Here is a 21,638-nt window from a genome sequence, read left to right as displayed (position 1 = left end):
ATGTCCGCCAAAAGTGACTTAGGAACTTTGTATCTCAATCGGAGGTGATACTCTTTGGCACCTCGTGTAACCTAATGATCTCCTTGAAGAATAAGTTGGCGGTTGCTGAGGCGTCGTTCATCTTTCGACAGGGTATAAAGTGCGCCATTTTAGAGAACCTATCAATCACAATAAAAATGGAGTCCATGCCCCTCTAAGTCCTGGGAAATCCGAGAATGAAATTCATGGATAAGTCTTCTCATACAGTTTCTAGTATTGGTAGTGGTAAATGCAAGCCGAAGTTTGTCGCATGGCCTTTGGCGGTCCGACAAATATAACACCGCTCCGCCAAGTAGGTGACATCCCTCCTCATCCTAGCCCAAAAGTAGCGGGAGCTCACTGCCTCATATGGTGACTTCCTAGTTCCCGAAATGTCCCCAGACTTCCGCCATGTAAGTCCCTAATAACTTTCTCATGGATTGAGGTGCATGGTAAGCAAAGTCGGTTGCCTCTCATTAGATACTCATCCAGTAGGTGATATGACCCATCCCCATGCCAGTGTTGACATCTTTCCCAAATACTGCTGAAGTCAGGATCCGCCCTGTAATCTCCTCATATGTGTTTAAAATAATCAACCTCTAGATTCACTGTCTTCAAAAGTGTTATCCTTCGGTTTAGGGCATCCGCCACCTTGTTCTGTTTTCTGGCCTTATGGATAAGTTGGTAAGGGAACTTATCTATGAAGGCGGTCCATCGGGCATGCATGGAGCTCCGGAGCTGCTTCTGACTCCCTAAATACTTAAGAGCTTGGTGGTTGGTATAAAGGTGAGAGCTATCAGGGAATAAGTCTTGATACTCGCTTAGTAGGTGGGTCACTTCATTCGGCATTTCTCTTTCGCCTTTTTGGGTTGCTTCATAATTCGCCTTAACCATCACAACATACACTAGCTGACTCTCCTCACATTCGCTGAAGGACTTGTGTGTAGGACATACTACCAAGGTGGATTTCTTGGTGACATTCGACTCTCTCATCATTGGCGTAAGTACAAACTTCACCCCATCCTTTATAAACTTGTAAGTATTTCTCCTTCCTGCATGGATGGCATCCCGGTCAAATTGCCAAGGTCAGCCCAATAAGAGGTGGCAGGCATCCATGTCAACTATATCACAATAAACTCCATCCATATAATCTCCAATCTCAATAGGCACCTTACACCTCTGATCCACCCTAAGTTCATCCACATTCTTAATCCATCCGACCCTATAAGGATCCGAATGCGCCTCGGCCAACAGTCCAAATCTTCGAACAGTAACGCTGCTCATAATGTTCTTCTGGCTGCCACTGTCTATAATGACATTGCATTTTTCCCCTTGCACTAGGCAGCGGGTCCTAAATAACTGGTGTCGTTGGTTCCCTTCTACCCGGCTAGAGACCAATAAACGCCTCACCACGTGAATGGCATGTCCATCCTCACAGGTTCCATCTTTATCATCTTCTATGGGCTCACAAAACACTTCATCCCCTTCCTTATAGTCATCTTCATATCTTACCAAAACATTAGTGCTCTTCCACCTTGGGCACTCGTTAGACCTATGACCCGACTCATCACATCGAAAACATTTGAAAGGGGCTAGTCTGGCGTATGGATTGTTGCCCTTAGGAAGTATATGTTCCCTCCTTATAAGGCCTCGTATCTCTTATAGATCCCTTTCCTGCACTGCTGACTGATAGCTCCCATTTATATAGGGTTTTTAGGATTAATTTAGTTTGTTTTAATTAGCTTTTAGTTAAGTTTCTGTATTAATTTGATCGTTTTTAGTTAAAATTAGTATTTTCCATTATTTATGGCATTTTCGGTGTTTTCATGGTTTTTCAGGACTATTTGAGCATTTTCGAACAAGACCCAAGCCTATTGGAGCATTTCCGGATTATTCAGGGACCGTCAAATCACTTTTGGAATTCATCAGGGACCATTAAAGCACTTTTCGGAAGCCTAGGGACCTAAACAGAGAAAAACCGGAGCAAAATCGCCCCATTTAGGACCTGTCTCGTCGAGACAATATCTGTCTCGTCGAGACAGGCCCTCGTCTCGTCGAGACACTCCTTGTCTCGACGAGACGAGGCGGGGAAAGGCGCACCAGCGCCTTCCCCCTTGCTGGAATGCATGGATTTGGGCCTGAAGCCCATTAAAACACTTTGTAATAGCCCATTTTGCCCCAGGAGAAATTAGGGTTTCTCCCTAACTCTATAAATAGGGAGCTAATCTTCATTATTCGGGGGAGTCGTCATAATGTAGACTTAAATTTCAGAATAGTTCTTTTTGCTTTTTAGATTAGATTTCCAGTTTTCTAGGTTAGATTAATTTTAGTTTTTATTTCTTATTCAAGAACAATTGATGGGAGAAGCTCCAAATCTTCTATTTTTGTAATCGGATCAGACAAAGCGGGTTTTAGATTTCTATCTCTCTCTTATCTTTTGCTTTTATATTCAATTGAAGATGTTTTTCCATTATTCCTTTACTTCCTATTGCTATGATTAGTTTGTCTATGAATTAATCCCCATCCAATTTGGGATGGGGATGAAATTGATTGTATGAATATGTATGATTAGGGATCTAGGACCTTTGATTGATCAGTTTATGCATGCTTAATGCCTAGAAATTGTTAGGAACAGGATTTATGCTAGAATGAACATTGATAATGATCAACTAGCCTATTTATGTATATAATTTGCTTAATGCCTGTGACCCTGACATTAAATATGATTATAGATAGATGAGAACCTGACCACGGAATCGTCTATACCGAACCTGTGTAAATCTGACGTCGCTAGAGACCACTAGGAATGAGGCTTTGTGGCTGGGCTACGGCTTTAGCCTTAATTGCCAATAAACCTAATGCTTTGCATGACCTAGGGTATATGCCTAATCAAGCCGTCACCTGAATGCATGTGAATAGGAAGGACAATACTGGTCACATTAGTCTTTCACTTAGGGCAATTACCTTCAATCATTGGTAAAACATAAATCTGAACTCCCTAAACTCATACATAGGATTTAATCAAAGGATTCCTTAGCCTATATTGTTCCATCCATTAATTCATCTTCTACCCAATCAATTGTTCACTTTATTTTGCTATCTTTATTGCTTTCAACTAGTTGATTAATTAGATAAAAACCCAAACATTTATCCAACCCTCTAAACAATTAGATCATTCTAGGTAGATTTTCTAATTATAATAAATAGTCTTTGTGGTTCGATCTCGTGCTTAGCACAATATTACTTGTTGCGATAGGATACACTTATCATATTAAATGCAATATACTTTACGAGCATCAAGTTTTTGGCGCCGTTGCCGGAGACTATTTCGTTTATAATTAGATTAAATTGAATAGGTTGAAATAATTGTTTAAATTTGTATATATATATAAAAAAATATTTTTTTTCGGGTTTTTCGTGTCGTCTCGTCGAGACACCTGGCTGTCTCGACGAGACACATTAAAAAAAACTTTTTTTCCGTCTCGCCTCGGCGAGACACTGTTCATCTCGCCGAGACGGACACAGAAAAAATAAATTAAAATTAAACGTTTTTTCCTTTTTCTTTTCTTGTGATTTCTCTATTCTTAGATTAGTTTTTTTTTCTATTGGTAGAACCCTCTAATCGAAATACTCAACAACGCCGGATTGATTTTCAGGACTGCAGCTTGGATTTGAAAATTTAGCATCAAAAATTCGGGGTTGGATTGACAGCCACCCCTGAGGGAGTTTTTCTATCCTATTTCTTTTCTGCACTTTATGTTTTGCTTTTATGTAATGATGGAAGTAAATGCATGTTGTAAGTGTGGGGATGAGATACTAGGATATTATGATTTTTGATTCTACCATTTGCTTGTTTTTAATTTCTTTTTGTTTTTCTATATTAGGTTCCATGTTTATTATGTTTTTGTTTTACTTTTAGGATTTTATTCTTTATGTTTTTGTTTGCTTTTTATTTTTAATTCTAGGAATAAAAAGAATCCTATGCAGTTGAATTTAATACATTTAGCTATCCCGCAATACAGTTGACAATGCGCTTAAAAATTTGCACATTCTAAATGAAATTGATGCATGAGAAAAATTTTGAACAACGTTTGAGTCTCCAAAGAGTATTATTTGTCTAAAATTGACATGGAACGGAACGTTAGTTGAGGCTAGGATTGATACAAATAACCCTTCAATTGTGAGTTAGAGCCATAAAGATCAATATTTTAGACTCATGATTAGGAACAATTGATCTCTTAGGTGTGGGATTACATTTATTGTCTTTGTGCTCATAGTGTAGATACCCATTTTTGTCCGGAACATTTTTTAAACTTTAACTGATTATATTTGAAATTCTAACAAATTCTTGAATTATAAATGCAAACTTTCTATTATAAGTATAATTTATTAAGAAAATTATATTTTATACCAATTTTTGATATCTCGGTATAATTATCAAATTATATTCGAGATGTGATTCGTTGGAAAAGAAATATTTTTTTCAAATTATAAATTACATTTGAGATATAATTTGTTGTATTCTAAATACGATTTTTGGAATGGTTATATTTCAAATTTATTTTTTTTGGTAAGAATTATATTTCAAATTTATTAGTTAAACTCAATTTATATCTAAATGGTTAGATTAGTTGCCCATCATATTAATTGTGAAACCGTATTGAAAAATGTTTGTATTTTAAATAAGTTATGATTACAAAATTAATTGTTGAGCTATCCATATAGCTTTAAAGATAATTTTTAATTATACACTATTTAGAATATAATTAATTTCCAGATTTCAGATTTAAGTAATGGCAAGATAAAAGTTGAAAATCAAATAAAATCCCTTATTACTAAATAATGATAATGTCAACTTTTCACCCATAGGACCAAATCCAAATCAGAAATGGGTCAAAATCCGCATCAAGTTCGGGTCCAAATCCACATCAATGAAGTTCAAGTCAGAAACGGGTCGAAGTCTATACCAAGATCGGGTCGGGTCCACATAAAGTTCAAGTCAAATGGGTACCCAATCCAATCCAATTTTCAAAAGCAGAAAAGACGAATTCACCATTTACAAGGGACAGCCACTGCATTCTGAAATTACTGAAATTACAAAGAGACAAATGCATTAGTTGGTTTGAATTTAAAAGGAGAAAAAGACAAATTCACTACAAAAAAACGAGCAAGGTTTAGAATAGAACGACTGTAAATCCGAATAAAAGGTATTAACCCCAAACATGAGTTAACAAGCAGCTAAGTAAATGAAAAAAGACCAGAAGTTTAGCTGCAGGGATGAAATCTCATAGGTTCAGAATGGCCTTTAAATCGGAAGCTATTCCAGTTCGCCCACAGTCGAGCTAAAATGTAAAGAACAAACAGTGGGCTTTAGTAAAAAAAACAAATAAAATTTCTATACAAAAAACTAAGATCGCGAAACTGGTACCTGAAGAAATACGGAAACGCCGAGACACGGACCCGCTCATCTCCGGTTACCAGAATCGCCTTTAGCCGGAACCAGTTCACTGTAAAATGCAAAGAAAAAACACCGGGCCTTAGTAAGAAACCAAAAACGAGTAAAGTTTCTAACAAAAACCACGGAACTGGTACCTAAAGAATTACAGGAACGCCGAGATGCAGACCCGCTCGTCTCCGGTTACCCCTGTCGTCGGCGGAGCTGCCGCCGCGGTGGATCGAAATGAGCGGTGAAGGGATGAGCGGGGAACGACGAAGCGGACTCGGCGGAGGAACGACGGCGCAGACGCGGTGAAGAACGGCGGCCGGTCGGATGACTGCTGCTCTTCTTCTTGTTAACGAAAGAAAATTTGAGAGAGGAGAGAAGAGAAAGGGAAAAGGAGGCGGTGGGAATGGCAAGGGATACAACCCTAATCCGTAATGTTATCTCACTTTTTTTTTATTATTATTATTATTTCAAATTGAACCCCTAATTATTCAATCCTATGCACTGACCCAACCTTTTTAATTTTGAATTCAATTATGCCCCTCCCTGGCACATTGCCATCCTTTTACTTATTTAGGTTCTAATTAAACCTATTCTCTACCCCATTAATCCAAAGGCCCATTTCCTTTCATTTTCTTATTTCATACTGTAAATTTAATTAGCTGATTATTGTTAACTCAAATGAATTAGATGTTAGTTTAATGTTAGATTAGTTAGTCTTTAATTAAATTTTTTTTGACAATAATAATCTTTATTCAAATAATATAATAATTTGTGTTTTAGTCTCATTTATCGGATTTAAATTGTTGTATGGCAATTATAATACGATAATAACGTGAGCAGCTTATTTGGATCACTGGATAATGGTCTCTATAAGCAATTAACAAACTATATACTAATAATAAAGAATATGATAATTTTAGTATATATCGGGTTTAATTGCTGGATAGCGGTTACAAATTAACTCGATTATCCAAACCATTGAATAATGGTCCAGATAAATAATAGGATCATATATTATACAATAATCATTCTATATTCATTTTTATGAAATATAATGATATATAATTCTATTTCATCGGGTTTTAATGGCTGGATAGTAATTATAAAATCCGATTATCTAAATCGTTGAATAATGATTTAAATAAATAAACGACAAATAATGGATAAATCATACATTATTATGTTTAATATTCGATCGTTGTATAGCGATTATATAATGACCATATCATGTTGATCACTGGATAGTGATCCCGATAAACATACGACAAAAACCTTGCAAGCGTTGTCGATGGCTTGAATATATACAATTAATGACCCTTCGAAGCAATAGTAAACACAAACACGTAAAACAAGCATATAGAAGTACAACAGTACCGATTTATCGGGCGGGGTAGGGTGAGATTATGTCTCTTCTCTACAAGTAACCGGAAACCGAGCTTAGAATCACCGCAGACCATTACCTTATACGAGCTTACCCGAATGGGTCATTTCGGAATCAAATCGGTGTCCAATCAGACCGTCAAACTGATTGGTGGCGACTCGAAAACCCATTGGACCAGTCTCCATGGAGGGACTGTCCAACACTGTTGAAAACCAGTAGAGCGGGAGCCTCATACGAAAGTAGATAGTTCACGATCCGCGGGCACGGACGCGACACATAGGAATTGCATCCAATACTGGTTGAATTTTGTGTTTCTATTAAACTTGATATGATTAGGCAACCTAGGTATAACCCTTTGTGAATTTAGCCTATTTCTTTGTTTAGCCAAAAACCCTTAACAATTCCACTAGATAAGCCCCTTGAGCCTATATTTACCCCTTTCTTTGATCACCCTATTACAAACCTTAGCCTTCTTAAATATCCTTTATCACCCTAGTTAATTGACTCAATTCAGTTTTGATAAATCCTTAGACACACATATCCTTCAAATTCCCGCTAACAATCATTAAAAGGTTGTAAATTTGACGAAGCAACCTTTACCCGTTTGAATTTCACTCTTTTTCCCCTCTATTAAAAAAAATGGTTAAAAACCAAATCAAAAAAAAAACAAAAAACAAAAAACAAAAAATAGAGGAAAGGATAAAAGACGTGTTTATATTTTTAGTTGCTTCCCGAATACGAATCACAAACACAACCTTGAGCTTAAACCTTCTTATACTTAGCGGATAACGTGTCCCTTTTGGATTCTGACTTGCTTGAGGACAATCAAGATTTTAAGTGTGGGAAGATGGTTTATAGCTCCCTAATGAGAAAAAAGTGTCCTTTTTGCAAATTTCTTAACTATTTGAGGCATTTAACTTTTTGCCTATAAATTTCTTTTTTCCTACCCTAACCTTTAGCCCACGTTACAACCCTTAAAGACCTATGATGTTGTTTAATTTTAATGCATTAATTTTGACCAGATGGATGATGCAATCCCAACGTGACCACTTTGTGCAATAAAATGTAGAGCGTTTCCAAAAACATTTTACACCCAAACACTTGAGCGTTAGAGTGACCACTTGTGAGCTATCAATTTTAATCCTTTTCTTTCGTTTTCATGAAGTGTTGATTGATAAAACCAATTAATCAGTTTTGGAGACTCGCCTGAGGTTCATTATGTTTTTAATTGCAAAATGAGTAGTCTGAACTGTTGTGAATAATAAAGTGTAGTAGATTCTTGTTTTTTTGTAAGGGAGCTATTTGTTGATTTTTCTCTGTTTTGAATTCTATCTTGCTTGAGGACAAGCAAGATTCAAGTGGGGCGATGTTGATAGCTCCCATTTATATAGGGTTTTTAGGATTAATTTAGTTTGATTTAATTAGCTTTTAGTTAAGTTTCTGTATTAATTTGATAGTTTTTAGTTAAAATTAGTATTTTCCATTATTTATGGCATTTTCGGTGTTTTCATGGTTTTTCAGGACTATTTGAGCATTTCCGAACCAGATCCAAGCCTATTGGAGCATTTTTGGATTATTCAGGGACCGTCAAAGCACTTTTGGAATTCATCAGGGACCATTAGAGCACTTTTCGGAAGCCTAAGGACCTAAACAGAGAAAAGCCAGAGCAAAATCGCCCCATTTAGGACCTGTCTCGTCGAGACAGACCCTCGTCTCATCGAGACACTCCTTGTCTCCACGAGACGAGGCGGGGAAAGGCGCACCAGCGCCTTCCCCCTTGCTGGAATGCGTGGATTTGGGCCTGAAGCCCATTAAAACACTTTGTAATAGCCCATTTTGCCCCCGGAGAAATTAGGGTTTCTCCCTAACTCTATAAATAGGGAGCTAATCTTCATTATTCGGGGGAGTCGTCATAATGTAGGCTTAAATTTCAGAATAGTTCTTTTTGCTTTTTAGATTAGATTTCCAGTTTTCTAGGTTAGATTAATTTTAGTTTTTATTTCTTATTCAAGAACAATTGATGGGAGAAACTCAAGATCTTCTATTTTTGTAATCGGATCAGACAAAGCGGGTTTTAGATTTCTATCTCTCTCTTATCTTTTGCTTTTATATTCAATTGAAGATATTTTTCCATTATTCCTTTACTTCCTATTGTTATGATTAGTTTGTCTATGAATTAATCCCCATCCAATTTGGGATGGGGATGAAATTGATTGTATGAATATGTATGATTAGGGATCTAGGACCTTTGATTGATCAATTTATGCATGCTTAATGCCTAGAAATTGTTAGGAACAAGATTTATGCTAGAATGAACATTGATAATGATCAACTAGCCTATTTATGTATATAATTTGCTTAATGCCTGTGACCCTGACATTAAATAGGATTATAGATAGATGAGAACCTGACCACGGAATCGTCTATACCGAACTTGTGTAAATCTGACGTCGCTAGAGACCACTAGGAATGAGGCTTTGTGGCTGGGCTACGGCTTTAGCCTTAATTGCCAATAAACCTAATGCTTTGCATGACCTAGGGTATATGCCTAATCAAGCCGTCACCTGAATGCATGTGAATAGGAAGGACAATACTGATCACATTAGTCTTTCACGTAGGGCAATTACCTTCAATCATTGGTAAAACATAAATCTGAACTCCCTAAACTCATACATAGGATTTAATCAAAGGATTCCTTAGCCTAGATTGTTCCATCCATTAATTCATCTTCTACCCAATCAATTGTTCACTTTATTTTGCTATCTTTATTGCTTTCAACTAGTTGATTAATTAGATAAAAACCCAAACATTTATCCAACCCTCTAAACAATTAGATCATTCTAGGTAGATTTCCTAATTATAACAAATAGTCTTTGTGGTTCGATCTCTTGCTTAGTACAATATTACTTGTTGCGATAGGATACACTTGTCCTATTAAATGCTATATACTTTACGAGCATCAAGTTTTTGGCGCCGTTGCCGGGGACTATTTCGTTTATAATTAGATTAAATTGAATAGGTTGAAATAATTGTTTAGATTTGTATATATATATATAAAAAAAATATTTTTTTCGGGTTTTTCGTGTCGTCTCGTCGAGACACCTGGCTGTCTCGACGATACACATTAAAAAAAAACTTTTTTTCCGTCTCGCCTCGGCGAGACACTGTTCATCTTGCCGAGACGGACACGGAAAAAATAAATTAAAATTAAACATTTTTTTTCCTTTTTCTTTTCTTGTGATTTCTCTATTCTTAGATTAGTTTTCTTTTTTTTTTCTATTGGCAGAACCCTCTAATCAAAATACTCACCGACGCCGGATTGATTTTCACGACTGCAGCTTGGATTTGAAAATTTAGCATCGAAAATTCGGGGTTGGATTGACAGTATCCTATTTCTTTTCTGCACTTTATGTTTTGCTTTTATGTAATGATGGAAGTAAATGCATGTTGTAAGTGTGAGGAGGAGATACTAGGATATGATGATTTTTTATTCTACCATTTGCATGTTTTTAATTTCTTTTTGTTTTTCTATATTAGGTTGCATGTTTATTATGTTTTTGTTTTACTTTTAGGATTTTATTCTTTATGTTTTTGTTTGCTTTTTATTTTTAATTCTAGGAATAAAAAGAATCATAGGCAGTTGAATTTGATACATTTAGCTATCCCGCAATACAGTTGACAATGCGCTTAAAAATTTGCACATTCTAAATGAAATTGATGCATGAGAAAAATTTTGAACAACGTTTGAGTCTCCAAAGAGTATTATTTACCTAAAATTGACATGGAACGGAACGTTAGTTGGGGCTAGGATTGATACAAATAACCCTTCAATTGTGAGTTAGAGCCATAAAGATCAATATTTTAGACTCATGATTAGGAACAATTGATCTCTTAGGTGTGGGATTACATTTATTGTCTCTGTGCTCATAGGAATTACATCCAATACTGGTTGAATTTTGTGTTTCTATTAAACTTGATATGATTAGGCAACATAGGTATAGCCCTTTGTGAATTTAGCCTATTTCTTTGTTTAGCCAAAAACCCTTAACAATTCCACTAGATAAGCCCATTTGAGCCTATATTTACCCTTTTCTTTGATCACCCTGTTACAAACCTTAGCCTTCTTAAATATCCTTTCTCACCCTAATTAATTGACTCAATTCAGTTTTGATAAATCCTTAGACACACATATCCTTCAAATTCCCGCTAACAATCATTAAAAGGTTGTAAATTTGACGAAGCAACCTTTACCCGTTTGAATTTCACTCTTTTTCCCCTCTATTAAAAAAATGGTTAAAAACCAAATCAAAAAAAAAAAACAAAAAACAAAAAACAAAAAATAGAGGAAAGGATAAAAGACGTGTTTATATTTTTAGTTGCTTCCCGAATACGAATCACAAACACAACCTTGAGCTTAAACCTTCTTATACTTAGCGGATAACGTGTCCCTTTTGGATTCTGACTTGTTTGAGGACAATCAAGATTTTAAGTATGGGGAGGTGGTTTATAGCTCCCTAATGCGAAAAATGTGTCCTTTTTGTAAATTTTTTAACTATTTGAGGCATTTAACTTTTTGCCTATAAATTCACTTTTTCCTACCCTAACCTTTAGCACACGTTACAACCCTTAAAGACCTATGATTTTGTTTAATTTTAATGCATTAATTTTGACCGGATGGATGATGAAATCCCAACGTGACCACTTTGTGCAATAAAATGTAGGGCGTTTCCCAAAAAAAAAATTTACACCCAAACACTTGAGTGTTAGAGTGACCACTTGTGAGCTATCAATTTTAATCCTTTTCTTTCGTTTTCATGAAGTGTTAATTGATAAAACCAATTAATCAGTTTTGGAGACTCGCCTGAGGTTCATTATGTTTTTAATTGCAAAATGAGTAGTCTGAACTGTTGTGAATAATAAAGTGTAGTAGATTCTTATTTTTGTAAGAGAGCTATTTGTTGATTTTTCTCTGTTTTGAATTCTATCTTGCTTGAGGACAAGCAAGATTCAAGTGGGGGGATGTTGATAGCTCCCATTTATATAGGGTTTTTAGGATTAATTTAGTTTGATTTAATTAGCTTTTAGTTAAGTTTCTGTATTAATTTGATAGTTTTTAGTTAAAATTAGTATTTTCCATTATGTATGGCATTTTCGGTGTTTTCATGGTTTTTCAGGACTATTTGAGCATTTCCGAACCAGACCCAAGCTTATTGGAGCATTTCCAGATTATTCAGGGACCGTCAAAGCACTTTTGGAATTCATCAGGGACCATTATAGCACTTTTCAGAAGCTCAGGGACCTAAACAGATAAAAGCCGGAGCAAAATCGCCTCATTTAGGACCTGTCTCGTCAAGACAATACTTGTCTCGTCAAGACAATACTTGTCTCGTCGAGATAGGCCCTCGTCTCGTCGAGACACTCCTTGTCTTGACGAGACGAGGCGGGGAAAGGCGCACCAGCGCCTTCCCCCTTGCTGGAATGCATGGATTTGGGCCTGAAGCCCATTAAAACACTTTGTAATAGCCCATTTTGCCCCCGGAGAAATTAGGGTTTCTCACTAACTCTATAAATAGGGAGCTAATCTTCATTATTCGGGGGAGTCGTCATAATGTAGACTTAAATTTCAGAATAGTTCTTTTTGCTTTTTAGATTAGATTTCCAGCTTTCTAGGTTAGATTAATTTTAGTTTTTATTTCTTATTCAAGAACAATTGATGGGAGAAGCTCCAGATCTTCTATTTTTGTAATCGGATCAGACAAAGCGGGTTTTAGATTTCTATCTCTCTCTTATCTTTTGCTTTTATATTCAATTGAAGATGTTTTTCCATTATTCCTTTACTTCCTATTGCTATGATTAGTTTGTCTATGAATTAATTCCCATCCAATTTGGGATGGGGATGAAATTGATTGTATGAATATGTATGATTAGGGATTTAGGACCTTTGATTGATCAGTTTATGCATGCTTAATGCCTAGAAATTGTTAGGAACAGGATTTATGCTAGAATGAACATTGATAATGATCAATAGCCTATTTATGTATATAATTTGCTTAATGCCTGTGACCCTGACATTAAATAGGATTATAGATAGATGAGAACTTGACTACGGAATCGTCTATACCAAACTTGTGTAAATCTGACGTCGCTAGAGACCACTAGGAATGAGGCTTTGTGGCTGGGCTACGGCTTTAGCCTTAATTTCCAATAAACCTAATGCTTTGCATGACCTAGAGTATATGCCTAATCAAGCTGTCACCTGAATGCATGTGAATAGGAAGGACAATACTGATCACATTAGTCTTTCACTTAGGGCAATTACCTTCAATCATTGGTAAAACATAAATCTGAACTCCCTAAACTCATACATAGGATTTAATCAAAGGATTCCTCAGCCTAGATTGTGTCATCCATTAATTCACCTTCTACCCTGTCAATTGTTCACTTTATTTTGCTATCTTTATTGCTTTCAACTAGTTGATTAATTAGATAAAAACCCAAACATTTATCCAACCCTCTAAACAATTAGATCATTCTAGGTAGATTTCCTAATTATAACAAATAGTCTTTGTGGTTCGATCTCGTGCTTAGCACAATATTACTTGTTGCGATAAGATACACTTGTCCTATTAAATGCTATATACTTTACGAGCATCACTGACTTTCGCCCCACTAGAGCTTGCTACCTGCTTGCCATTGTTATAGTGCTTCACATTATCTCTTTCCCCAGGAAAATAGTTAGTTGCGAATCTCCTAGACCCGTCCTGAGTCTTAACAGTCAGTTGAGATTCGGCTTTGAGAGCTAGATTTTGGGCATCCTGCACTCGAATCATCATCTGTTTACCAATATGATCCTGGATGTTGTGTCTCAACCCTTCTAGATACCTAAACGTCTTTTGACTTTCGGTTTCCAACAAGTTAGCCCTTGCCGAAAGTCTTAAGAATTCCGAGGTATATTCATGGATGCTCCGATTCCCTTGGGAACATCCCCTGTAGGAACTATAAATATACTGCTCATACTCCGACGGTAGAAACCGCTCCCTAAGCATCGTCTTCTTCCGTAGCCAAGATTTAATCGGATCTATGCCCCCTCTTATTCTTTCTTCCCTCAACTGAACCCACCATACTGACGTTCCTCCTTTCAGACGATACGCCACCAGCCTTACTTTCATCTCATCCGGGATCCCAACGTATTCAAAGAACCGCTCAACTTCGGATAACCAGTCTAGTAACCCTTCTATGTTTAACTCGCCTCCAAAAGAAGGTAAGTCAATCTTAAGTTTGAAAGCATCATCCCTCTCGAAGTTCCCAATGTACCCTTCCTTGACATGGTGATTGTCAACGTACGAGTTTTCCCCAACAACATCCACACGCCTGTTACCTATGGGACCAACATCCCTCATATTCCCAATATTTCTAAAGGTGTCATTATCCCCAATATCATCAAAACCGTCACTATCACTATCAACATTATGGACAAGAACATAGTTAGGTCTCCTTACCTTGTGGTCCCTATGACCTATTTGGGGAGGTGGTAGATTTTCCAAGTGCATCCTGGGTGGGGGTGAATGTGGTGGCGAGGGTTGTCTTTGAGGCTGTGGTTCAGGGACACCTTCCCTCATTTGGTTAAGTTCTCTGGTAGGTGGTCAGACCAAGGCTAGGACTTCAAGTTTGAAAATTTCCTAGGAGGTGGTTAACTCGTGGAGCCGTTCTTCCATTTGCCTCTGCCGCTCAATACTCGCTTGGCCCTGTTCCGCAATATGCTCCCTCAGTTCTTCATACCTCCGGTCATTAGCTTCCGTTGAATCTTGAGGTTGTCTGGGTTGAACCATTGCCAAAAGAAGTTTCAGGTCAGAAAACGATTGGCTCTAATACCAACTGATACAGATTAAAGACGATCGTGATGATTTTAATCGTAAATCAACAAAGAGTTTATTCTCTAGCTAAACTAAAAGGAGTTAATCCCAATATATAGGTATGAAAACCTTGCCCTCCAAGAGAAATTTGTTTGATTGATAAAAGTCAAGGTTCATCCTTATAGTCATGGGGTTTTAATACTTCCCCTGAAGAAAGATAATGGACATAATTAACATTACTAGGATTTACAATACAAACAGAATAGCAAGGGTAAATTAGGCATATTAAATGTGGATAATAGTACTGAATGGCACATACAGTAATTAGGACAAGCCTTTGTCAGATGGTTTCCTTCGTAATGAAGTAGTTTAACCCTTGCTAGCGAAGTAACCTCGAGTAACCGCCCTTAGTACTTTTCTAGGGTACCCCTTCAGTGTGCTCCTTCACGATACGAACATTCTAAGATGCGTGCAATACATCTTTCGCATTTAACTTACTTTTTTGTAACCGAATGATCAATTGATTAGATTTTATGTAAGTTCAGAGGCTAATTGAACATTTTATGCAAGTTCAGGAGGCTATCGTGACACGTTGAAAGTTTAGGGGACCAATCAATTTTTTTGGACAAGTTGGAGAAGCAAATGATATATTAAGGGTATAGTAGGACTTGAAAGTAGTTTGTTTGTTAACATATATAAAGAAGTAAGAAGAAAAAAAGAGGTGAGTAGCGTGGACTCTACAACGTTCCCTCCCTCCTGAGCATATAAAATAAATTACTGATTGCTTTCGCGGTTCTGCCTGCCTTTCGTCCTTTTCTCATTCATTCATTCATTCCTTCCTTCGTAATTATCTCTCAACAATTCTATTTCTTCTCTTTTTGTTTCTTAGGCTGACATCTATCTCTTGTTTCTTTCATCCCCAATTAAGATGCTTCACTGGAAATTCAAGGTAAAACTATCTTTTACATACTTAGGTCTTAAGCTTCCTCGCTCTCTCTCTCTCGCAAGGTAGACGGAATGAGAAGATTCTATCGTATTTATTGTTTCTTAGGAAGTGGAGAAAACAATTAAGAAAGCCACTTTTTATTCAAATCGCCTTTTTTATATTTTAAGTGATAAGTTTGTTGTTGGACCCTTTTCTTTCATCTAACATAGAGACATGATTACTGCACTTGGTGTTTCTCATGAATGTAAATACCGAATTTGATCCTTTTTTTTTTAGATATTTTTTTCCTACTGACTGCAGTTTCTGGAAACAGTGATCTTATTGGTCGGATTCAAAGATGGCGTCCAGTATGGAATCGGTGGTTATGTCGTTGGGGATGAGATCAGGAGCTGAAGCACTCCGTATTGATGCAATAACGTTATTTGTAGCATTACTTTGTGCTTCCATTCTGATCGGCCATCTTCTTGAGAAGACTAAATGGATGAATGAGTCTATTACTGCTCTTGTAATTGTGAGTTTATCTTCTTCTTTTGACACACTTGGCATATCAACGATACTGATTTTTTATTTATTTATATAATTTTGAGGAAGAAATTAGATGATCATTGAGTTTTTTTGCAGGGTCTCTGCACCGGGGTTATAATTCTGCTAACCACCAAAGGAAAAAGCTCACACCTTTTTCTATTTAATGAAGAGCTTTTCTTTATCTATGTTCTTCCACCTATAATATTCAATGCTGGGTAAGTCACATATTCCAAACCCTCTTTGTTGCTCTCTCTGGAAACAGGTTGAGTTTGATCTCTTTATACTCTAATCTTACAGGTTCCAGGTCAAAAAGAAGCGGTTTTTTGAAAACTTTATGACAATCATGTCGTTTGGCATTATCGGGACTTTAATATCCTTTTTTATCATATCTTTTGGTATGTTCAAAATCTCCATTCATTCTATATTTAAGAATCTTTTTTTTTTTAATTTGTTGATAACTTGTAAATATATGTGGGTTACTGAAAGCTTTCTTATAGCTTCATTTAGAGGTCCATTAGACAATTGTGGAGCCTGAAAAGTTATTATAATTTTTGTCTAAAAACTATGTCTTAAAAGACTAAAGAATGAAAATGTCTTGTTGAAATAAGAAGTTGAACTGGGTTATGGAACTGTTGCTATTATTATTATAAGTATTTGAAGGGTATATATTTGATGCATCCCCTTTCCTTTTGGATTACAGGAGTCCTGTACTATGCTTCATAGAAGGCGCTCATAAGTTATACCTATCTAATTAAGTTTTCAATGCTTCAGGTGCTGAGAAGTTATTCAACAAATTAGGTATTGATTACTTGGATACAGGGGATCTTCTTGGTAACCTTTCTCTCTTTTCTATTTCAAACTTATTACTTACCTTGTGAAGTTACATAGCCCTAGATTAAATCTTATAGTGAATCGTTGAACAGGCAATCAGAAAAAAAGTTTCTTAGGTTCCCTTTTCTAACACATATCCACACATTTCTGGTCTGTATATATAAAATATTCATCTACATCTCTGCATCACATAAAAACAACCAATCCTTAATTAAAGAAATCTCTGCTTCTTCATCTGCGTTTTCTTCACTGTAATGGGTAGTTTGGGTAATCAACTTCATATATTTTTCTTCCCTTTCATGGTTCATGGCCATACCATACCAACGGTAGACATGGCCAAGTTAGTTGCATCTCAGGTGCAAAGACAACCATCATCACCACTCCTGTCAATGCACCTTCCATCTCCAAATCAATCCAAACAAGCAACAACCTCGGTTTCCAAATCGATATTCAAATCCTCAAGTTCCCTTCCGCAGAGGCTGGATTGCCAGAAGGATGCGAAAACTTGGATTTTTGTTGTGTCAAATGGCAGAGAAATGCTAGATAAATTTGTAGTTGCCACAACTATGCTTCAAGAACAACTTGAGAAGTTACTTCAAGAATGCCACCCGGATTGTTTAGTTGCAAACATGTTCTTTTGTTGGGCTATTTATGCGAGTATTAGCTTCTTCTCTGTGTGTGCTGCGGAATGCGTAAAGCTGTATGAACCACACAAGAAAGTTTCATCAGGTTCTGAACCTTTTATCATCCCAAGTCTTTCTGGCGAGATTAAGCTTACAAGAAAGCAACTGTCTGATCATTTGAGGCAAGATCAGACTGAAACCGCGCTTACCAGGTTGATGAAAGGATCGAAAGAATCCGAGTTGAAGAGCTTTGGAGTTATTGTCAACAGCTTTTACGAGCTCGAACCGGACTACGCTGATTTTTACAGGAAAGAATTGGGGAGAAGAGCTTGGCATATAGGCCCCGTTTCGTTATGTAACAGGGCTGTTGAAGATAAAGCACGGAGAGGAAACGAAGCATCGATTAATGAACACAAATGCTTGAAATGGCTCGATTCGAAGAAACCCGATTCTGTTGTCTACATATGTTTTGGAAGAGTAACAAGTTTAACTGCAGCACAGCTGAATGAGAAAAAGTTTCACTGCAATGAGAAAAAAGTTTCTTAGATTCCCTTTTCTTTTTTCACATTCAGAATCCTGTTTATTCATGTCTATTACATCCTTTTTTCTGAGCATTGTAGATAATATATTTCTGTTTACATATGACATTAATAAGCACTAGAAACAACATCTTAGTGAAACTTGAAAAGTTTCATTTAATTCAAATTTATGTTGTTCATCAAATTTTTTCTTTTACTATATCATTCTTAATTTAGTTTTTCTTCCCTTTTTAGCACTGGGAGCTATATTTTCAGCCACGGATTCAGTTTGCACCTTGCAGGTATAATACTAAATAGACTTTTTAAAGATGAGAAATAGATGGTGAGGAGTAACATAACATATTTACCTGAATTTTATCTTTTGATATGGCAGGTGCTCAATCAGGAACAAACACCTTTGCTGTATAGTCTAGTCTTCGGGGAAGGTGTTGTAAATGATGCAACTTCCGTTGTACTTTTCAATGCAATCCAGAGATTTGACCTCTCTCACATAACATCAGGCGTTGCTTTGCAACTGGTTGGCAATTTCATATATTTGTTTGTAACAAGCACATTGCTAGGGGTGGCGGTTAGTTCCTCTCTCCCCTCTTTTATGTGTTGCGCTAAGTAATTCTACTGGTGAAGCAATGCACATTCTGGTAGATAATAGATATTATTATCTTGTAATAAGTATTCTTGCAATTATGACATATTGGAATTGTGGTATTTTTGTGCTTCCAGGTTGGCTTAGCAAGTGCTTACGCCATAAAGAAATTATACTTTGGCAGGTATTTTAAGGAACAATATCTTTTTTTGTTTCAAATTTTTTTTTTTCCATGTGTTGATGAATCCAATCTCTAGGCGTAGGTAAATGTTCTATGCTTCTACTTATGAGGCTTGGCCATCAGTCCTTATCTTCTGAGTCTTTAGATTTTTCTATGTTGTTGCTGGATTTAGAAATTTGTGGGCAAGCTTGAATATTTGAAATATTCAATATATTATCTGTGTCAGATTGGTACTGATGACTATAGAATTGTACACTATGATCTATAAAATTGTTTGAGATATATATTGTCATTAATGAGTTGTTGAAATTATCTGGTATGGTTGAGGGATGTGAAGAATTAGTGTCCTTTTCCTTTTCTCTATTTTTTTTTTCCTTTCCATTTTGGGAATGGAATGAGCTAAAAAATATACATATTACCAGGCACTCTACTGATCGAGAAGTTGCTTTGATGATTATCATGGCTTATCTGTCGTATATTATGGCTGAAGTAAGATACTACTGACTTATTGAACTTTTTGAAAAACTTTATTTCTTTTAATATGATCATTTTCTAATGATGCTGTTATGCAACTGATAACTACCAGTCATTCAATTTAAGTGCCATTCTCACTGTGTTCTTCTGTGGGATTGTCATGTCACACTACACTTGGCATAATGTGACTGAAAGTTCAAGAGTCACTACCAGGTAATGTTGATCCCTATGAAAGTTTTTCAGGATTTTGAAGTTGATTTTGCTTCATTTTATCATGTTCTTGCCCATTGTGATCCATTGGTGCTACGTTACAAAAGTTTCTGTGCTTTTTACTAGTGCAGGCATGCTTTTGCTTCAATGTCATTTATTGCAGAAATTTTCATCTTCCTCTATGTTGGTATGGATGCGCTAGACATCGAGAAATGGAAAGTTGTGAAGAATAGGTAATCCTAGAAAGTTCAAATCTACATTGGCATGTTGCATACTTGTCCTCTGGTTTGTTTTAAAGCACAATTATTATTTGATGATAGGAATTATCTTCAGCTAAGTAATTTAGACATGCACTTTCTTATGTTGACTCTATACTTATACTTGATTTTCAGTCCCGGGACATCAGTTGGTGCAAGTGCAATACTTGTTGGACTAGTTCTGGTTGGAAGAGCTGCTTTTATATTTCCTCTGTCCTTCTTATCCAATTTGAGCAGGAAGTCTCAAAATGATAAAATTACATTCAATAAGCAGGTAGGTGTTGTCTCTCATCATTCAAATTATCCCAATGGATACAAAAAGAAGTGTTGATTTGACTTAAACAGGTTGTGATATGGTGGGCTGGGCTCATGCGAGGAGCTGTATCTATGGCACTTGCTTATAATAAGGTACATTATAAAAATAGGTATTTAGTAAGGGATGGTAAGTTTTGAATGCATAAAATCTCATGTTGTGATGGTATGCAGTTTACAAGTTCAGGGCATACTCAACTGCGAGGAAATGCAATTATGATAACCAGTACCATTACAGTTGTTCTGTTTAGTACAGTGGTAAGTAAGACATGAATTGAAGTGAATAAAGGGTTTGGAAGTAAAAATGAATATTTGATTAGTTGTTGCTGTCAGGTGTTTGGATTACTGACGAAGCCCCTTATAAGGGTATTGTTGACGAGGAGAGATTCAAATTCAAGGAGCAGCAGCAGCATAATGAGTTCTGAATTAACAGAAATAGCTGATACAAAGTCTCTTACATTACCACTTCTTGATCCAGAAACAGAGATGAGAAGTAATGGTATATTCAGGGCGAAAAGCTTGAGCATGCTCCTAAAAACTCCAAGTAATGCAGTACATTACTATTGGAGAAGGTTAGATGATTCATTCATGCGGCCTGTGTTTGGTGGAAGAGGATATTCACCGTATCATCCTGGCTCACTAACAGAAGGGAGTCTTCATTGAACTAGAGTCTAGAGAGGAAGGATGGTGTAAATACGTAAATAGATCCAGAGAGATCCAGGTTATAGTTTTTTTATTTATTGAGTGAGGAAGGAGGTGATGGGTTTGAGCCCACTACCTCATACTTACTATAAGTTCAAATTTATTCATGTAGTATAAAATCATATAAATTTATTCCATTCCAAGTAAGATTAATTTTATATATATATTAAAGATTAAATGAGAAAATGAAAAAAGAGGGACTCGAACTGGGACTAGGCGTAGAGGGAGCGAAGACTTTTGCTTTAATTTATTCATTATATAATTCTTTTTATTTATATATTATTAAGTGCATCTGATGCTAAAAAAAAATTTAATACTATGTTTTTTAAATAAAAATACACTTGCTTTAATTTGTTTATTATACAATTTTTTTATTTATATATTATTAAGTGCATCAGATGCTAAAAAAAATCCAATACTATATTTTTTAAATTAAAAATATATTATATATTTTAATAAAATCATATAAATATTTTTAGAACATACGATATATTTAGAACTTATGATATGAAATTTAAAACATATGTTTTAATTTTTAGAACACAAACTATAAAGTTTAGAACATACGATATATTTTTTAAAACATACGTTAGAACATATATTTTAACTTTTAGAATACGAACTATGAAGTTTAGAACGTACGACATATTTTTTAGAACATACGTTAGATTATATATTTTAATTTTTGGAACACAAACTAAAAAGTTTAGAACATATGTTATGTTTTTTAGAACATGCGTTAGGTTTTTTCGAACAT

General features: G+C 36.0%; 1 protein-coding gene and 1 long non-coding RNA gene across 2 annotated transcripts; one reads left to right on the top strand and one right to left on the bottom strand.

Moving 5' to 3' along the window:
* Positions 1 to 4,781: 4,781 nt before the first annotated feature.
* LOC136220505 (uncharacterized) lies at positions 4,782 to 5,888 on the bottom strand. The gene is made up of 4 exons (XR_010684541.1): positions 5,611 to 5,888; positions 5,447 to 5,525; positions 5,277 to 5,360; positions 4,782 to 5,106 (listed from the first exon to the last, which is right to left on the bottom strand). It is a non-coding gene; the product is annotated as an uncharacterized lncRNA (long non-coding RNA).
* Positions 5,889 to 15,430: 9,542 nt separating this feature from the next.
* Positions 15,431 to 21,049, top strand: LOC136218372 (sodium/hydrogen exchanger 2-like). Its single transcript, XM_066005205.1, has 16 exons — positions 15,431 to 15,490; positions 15,588 to 15,647; positions 15,958 to 16,155; positions 16,266 to 16,384; positions 16,467 to 16,564; positions 16,941 to 17,000; positions 18,397 to 18,443; positions 18,536 to 18,730; positions 18,883 to 18,929; positions 19,349 to 19,415; positions 19,513 to 19,613; positions 19,742 to 19,843; positions 20,003 to 20,141; positions 20,213 to 20,275; positions 20,354 to 20,437; positions 20,513 to 21,049. The coding sequence occupies exons 3-16, from the start codon at positions 15,982 to 15,984 to the stop codon at positions 20,840 to 20,842; spliced, it is 1,626 nt and encodes a 541-aa protein (XP_065861277.1). The 5' UTR covers positions 15,431 to 15,490; positions 15,588 to 15,647; positions 15,958 to 15,981; the 3' UTR covers positions 20,843 to 21,049.
* Positions 21,050 to 21,638: the final 589 nt, after the last annotated feature.

This window comes from Euphorbia lathyris, chromosome 2, assembly GCF_963576675.1.
Source record: "Euphorbia lathyris chromosome 2, ddEupLath1.1, whole genome shotgun sequence".
In the NCBI taxonomy this organism is placed as follows: domain Eukaryota; kingdom Viridiplantae; phylum Streptophyta; class Magnoliopsida; order Malpighiales; family Euphorbiaceae; genus Euphorbia; species Euphorbia lathyris.
Note: the sequence above shows the minus strand (reverse complement) of the source record. Positions and strands in the feature narration are given on the sequence as shown.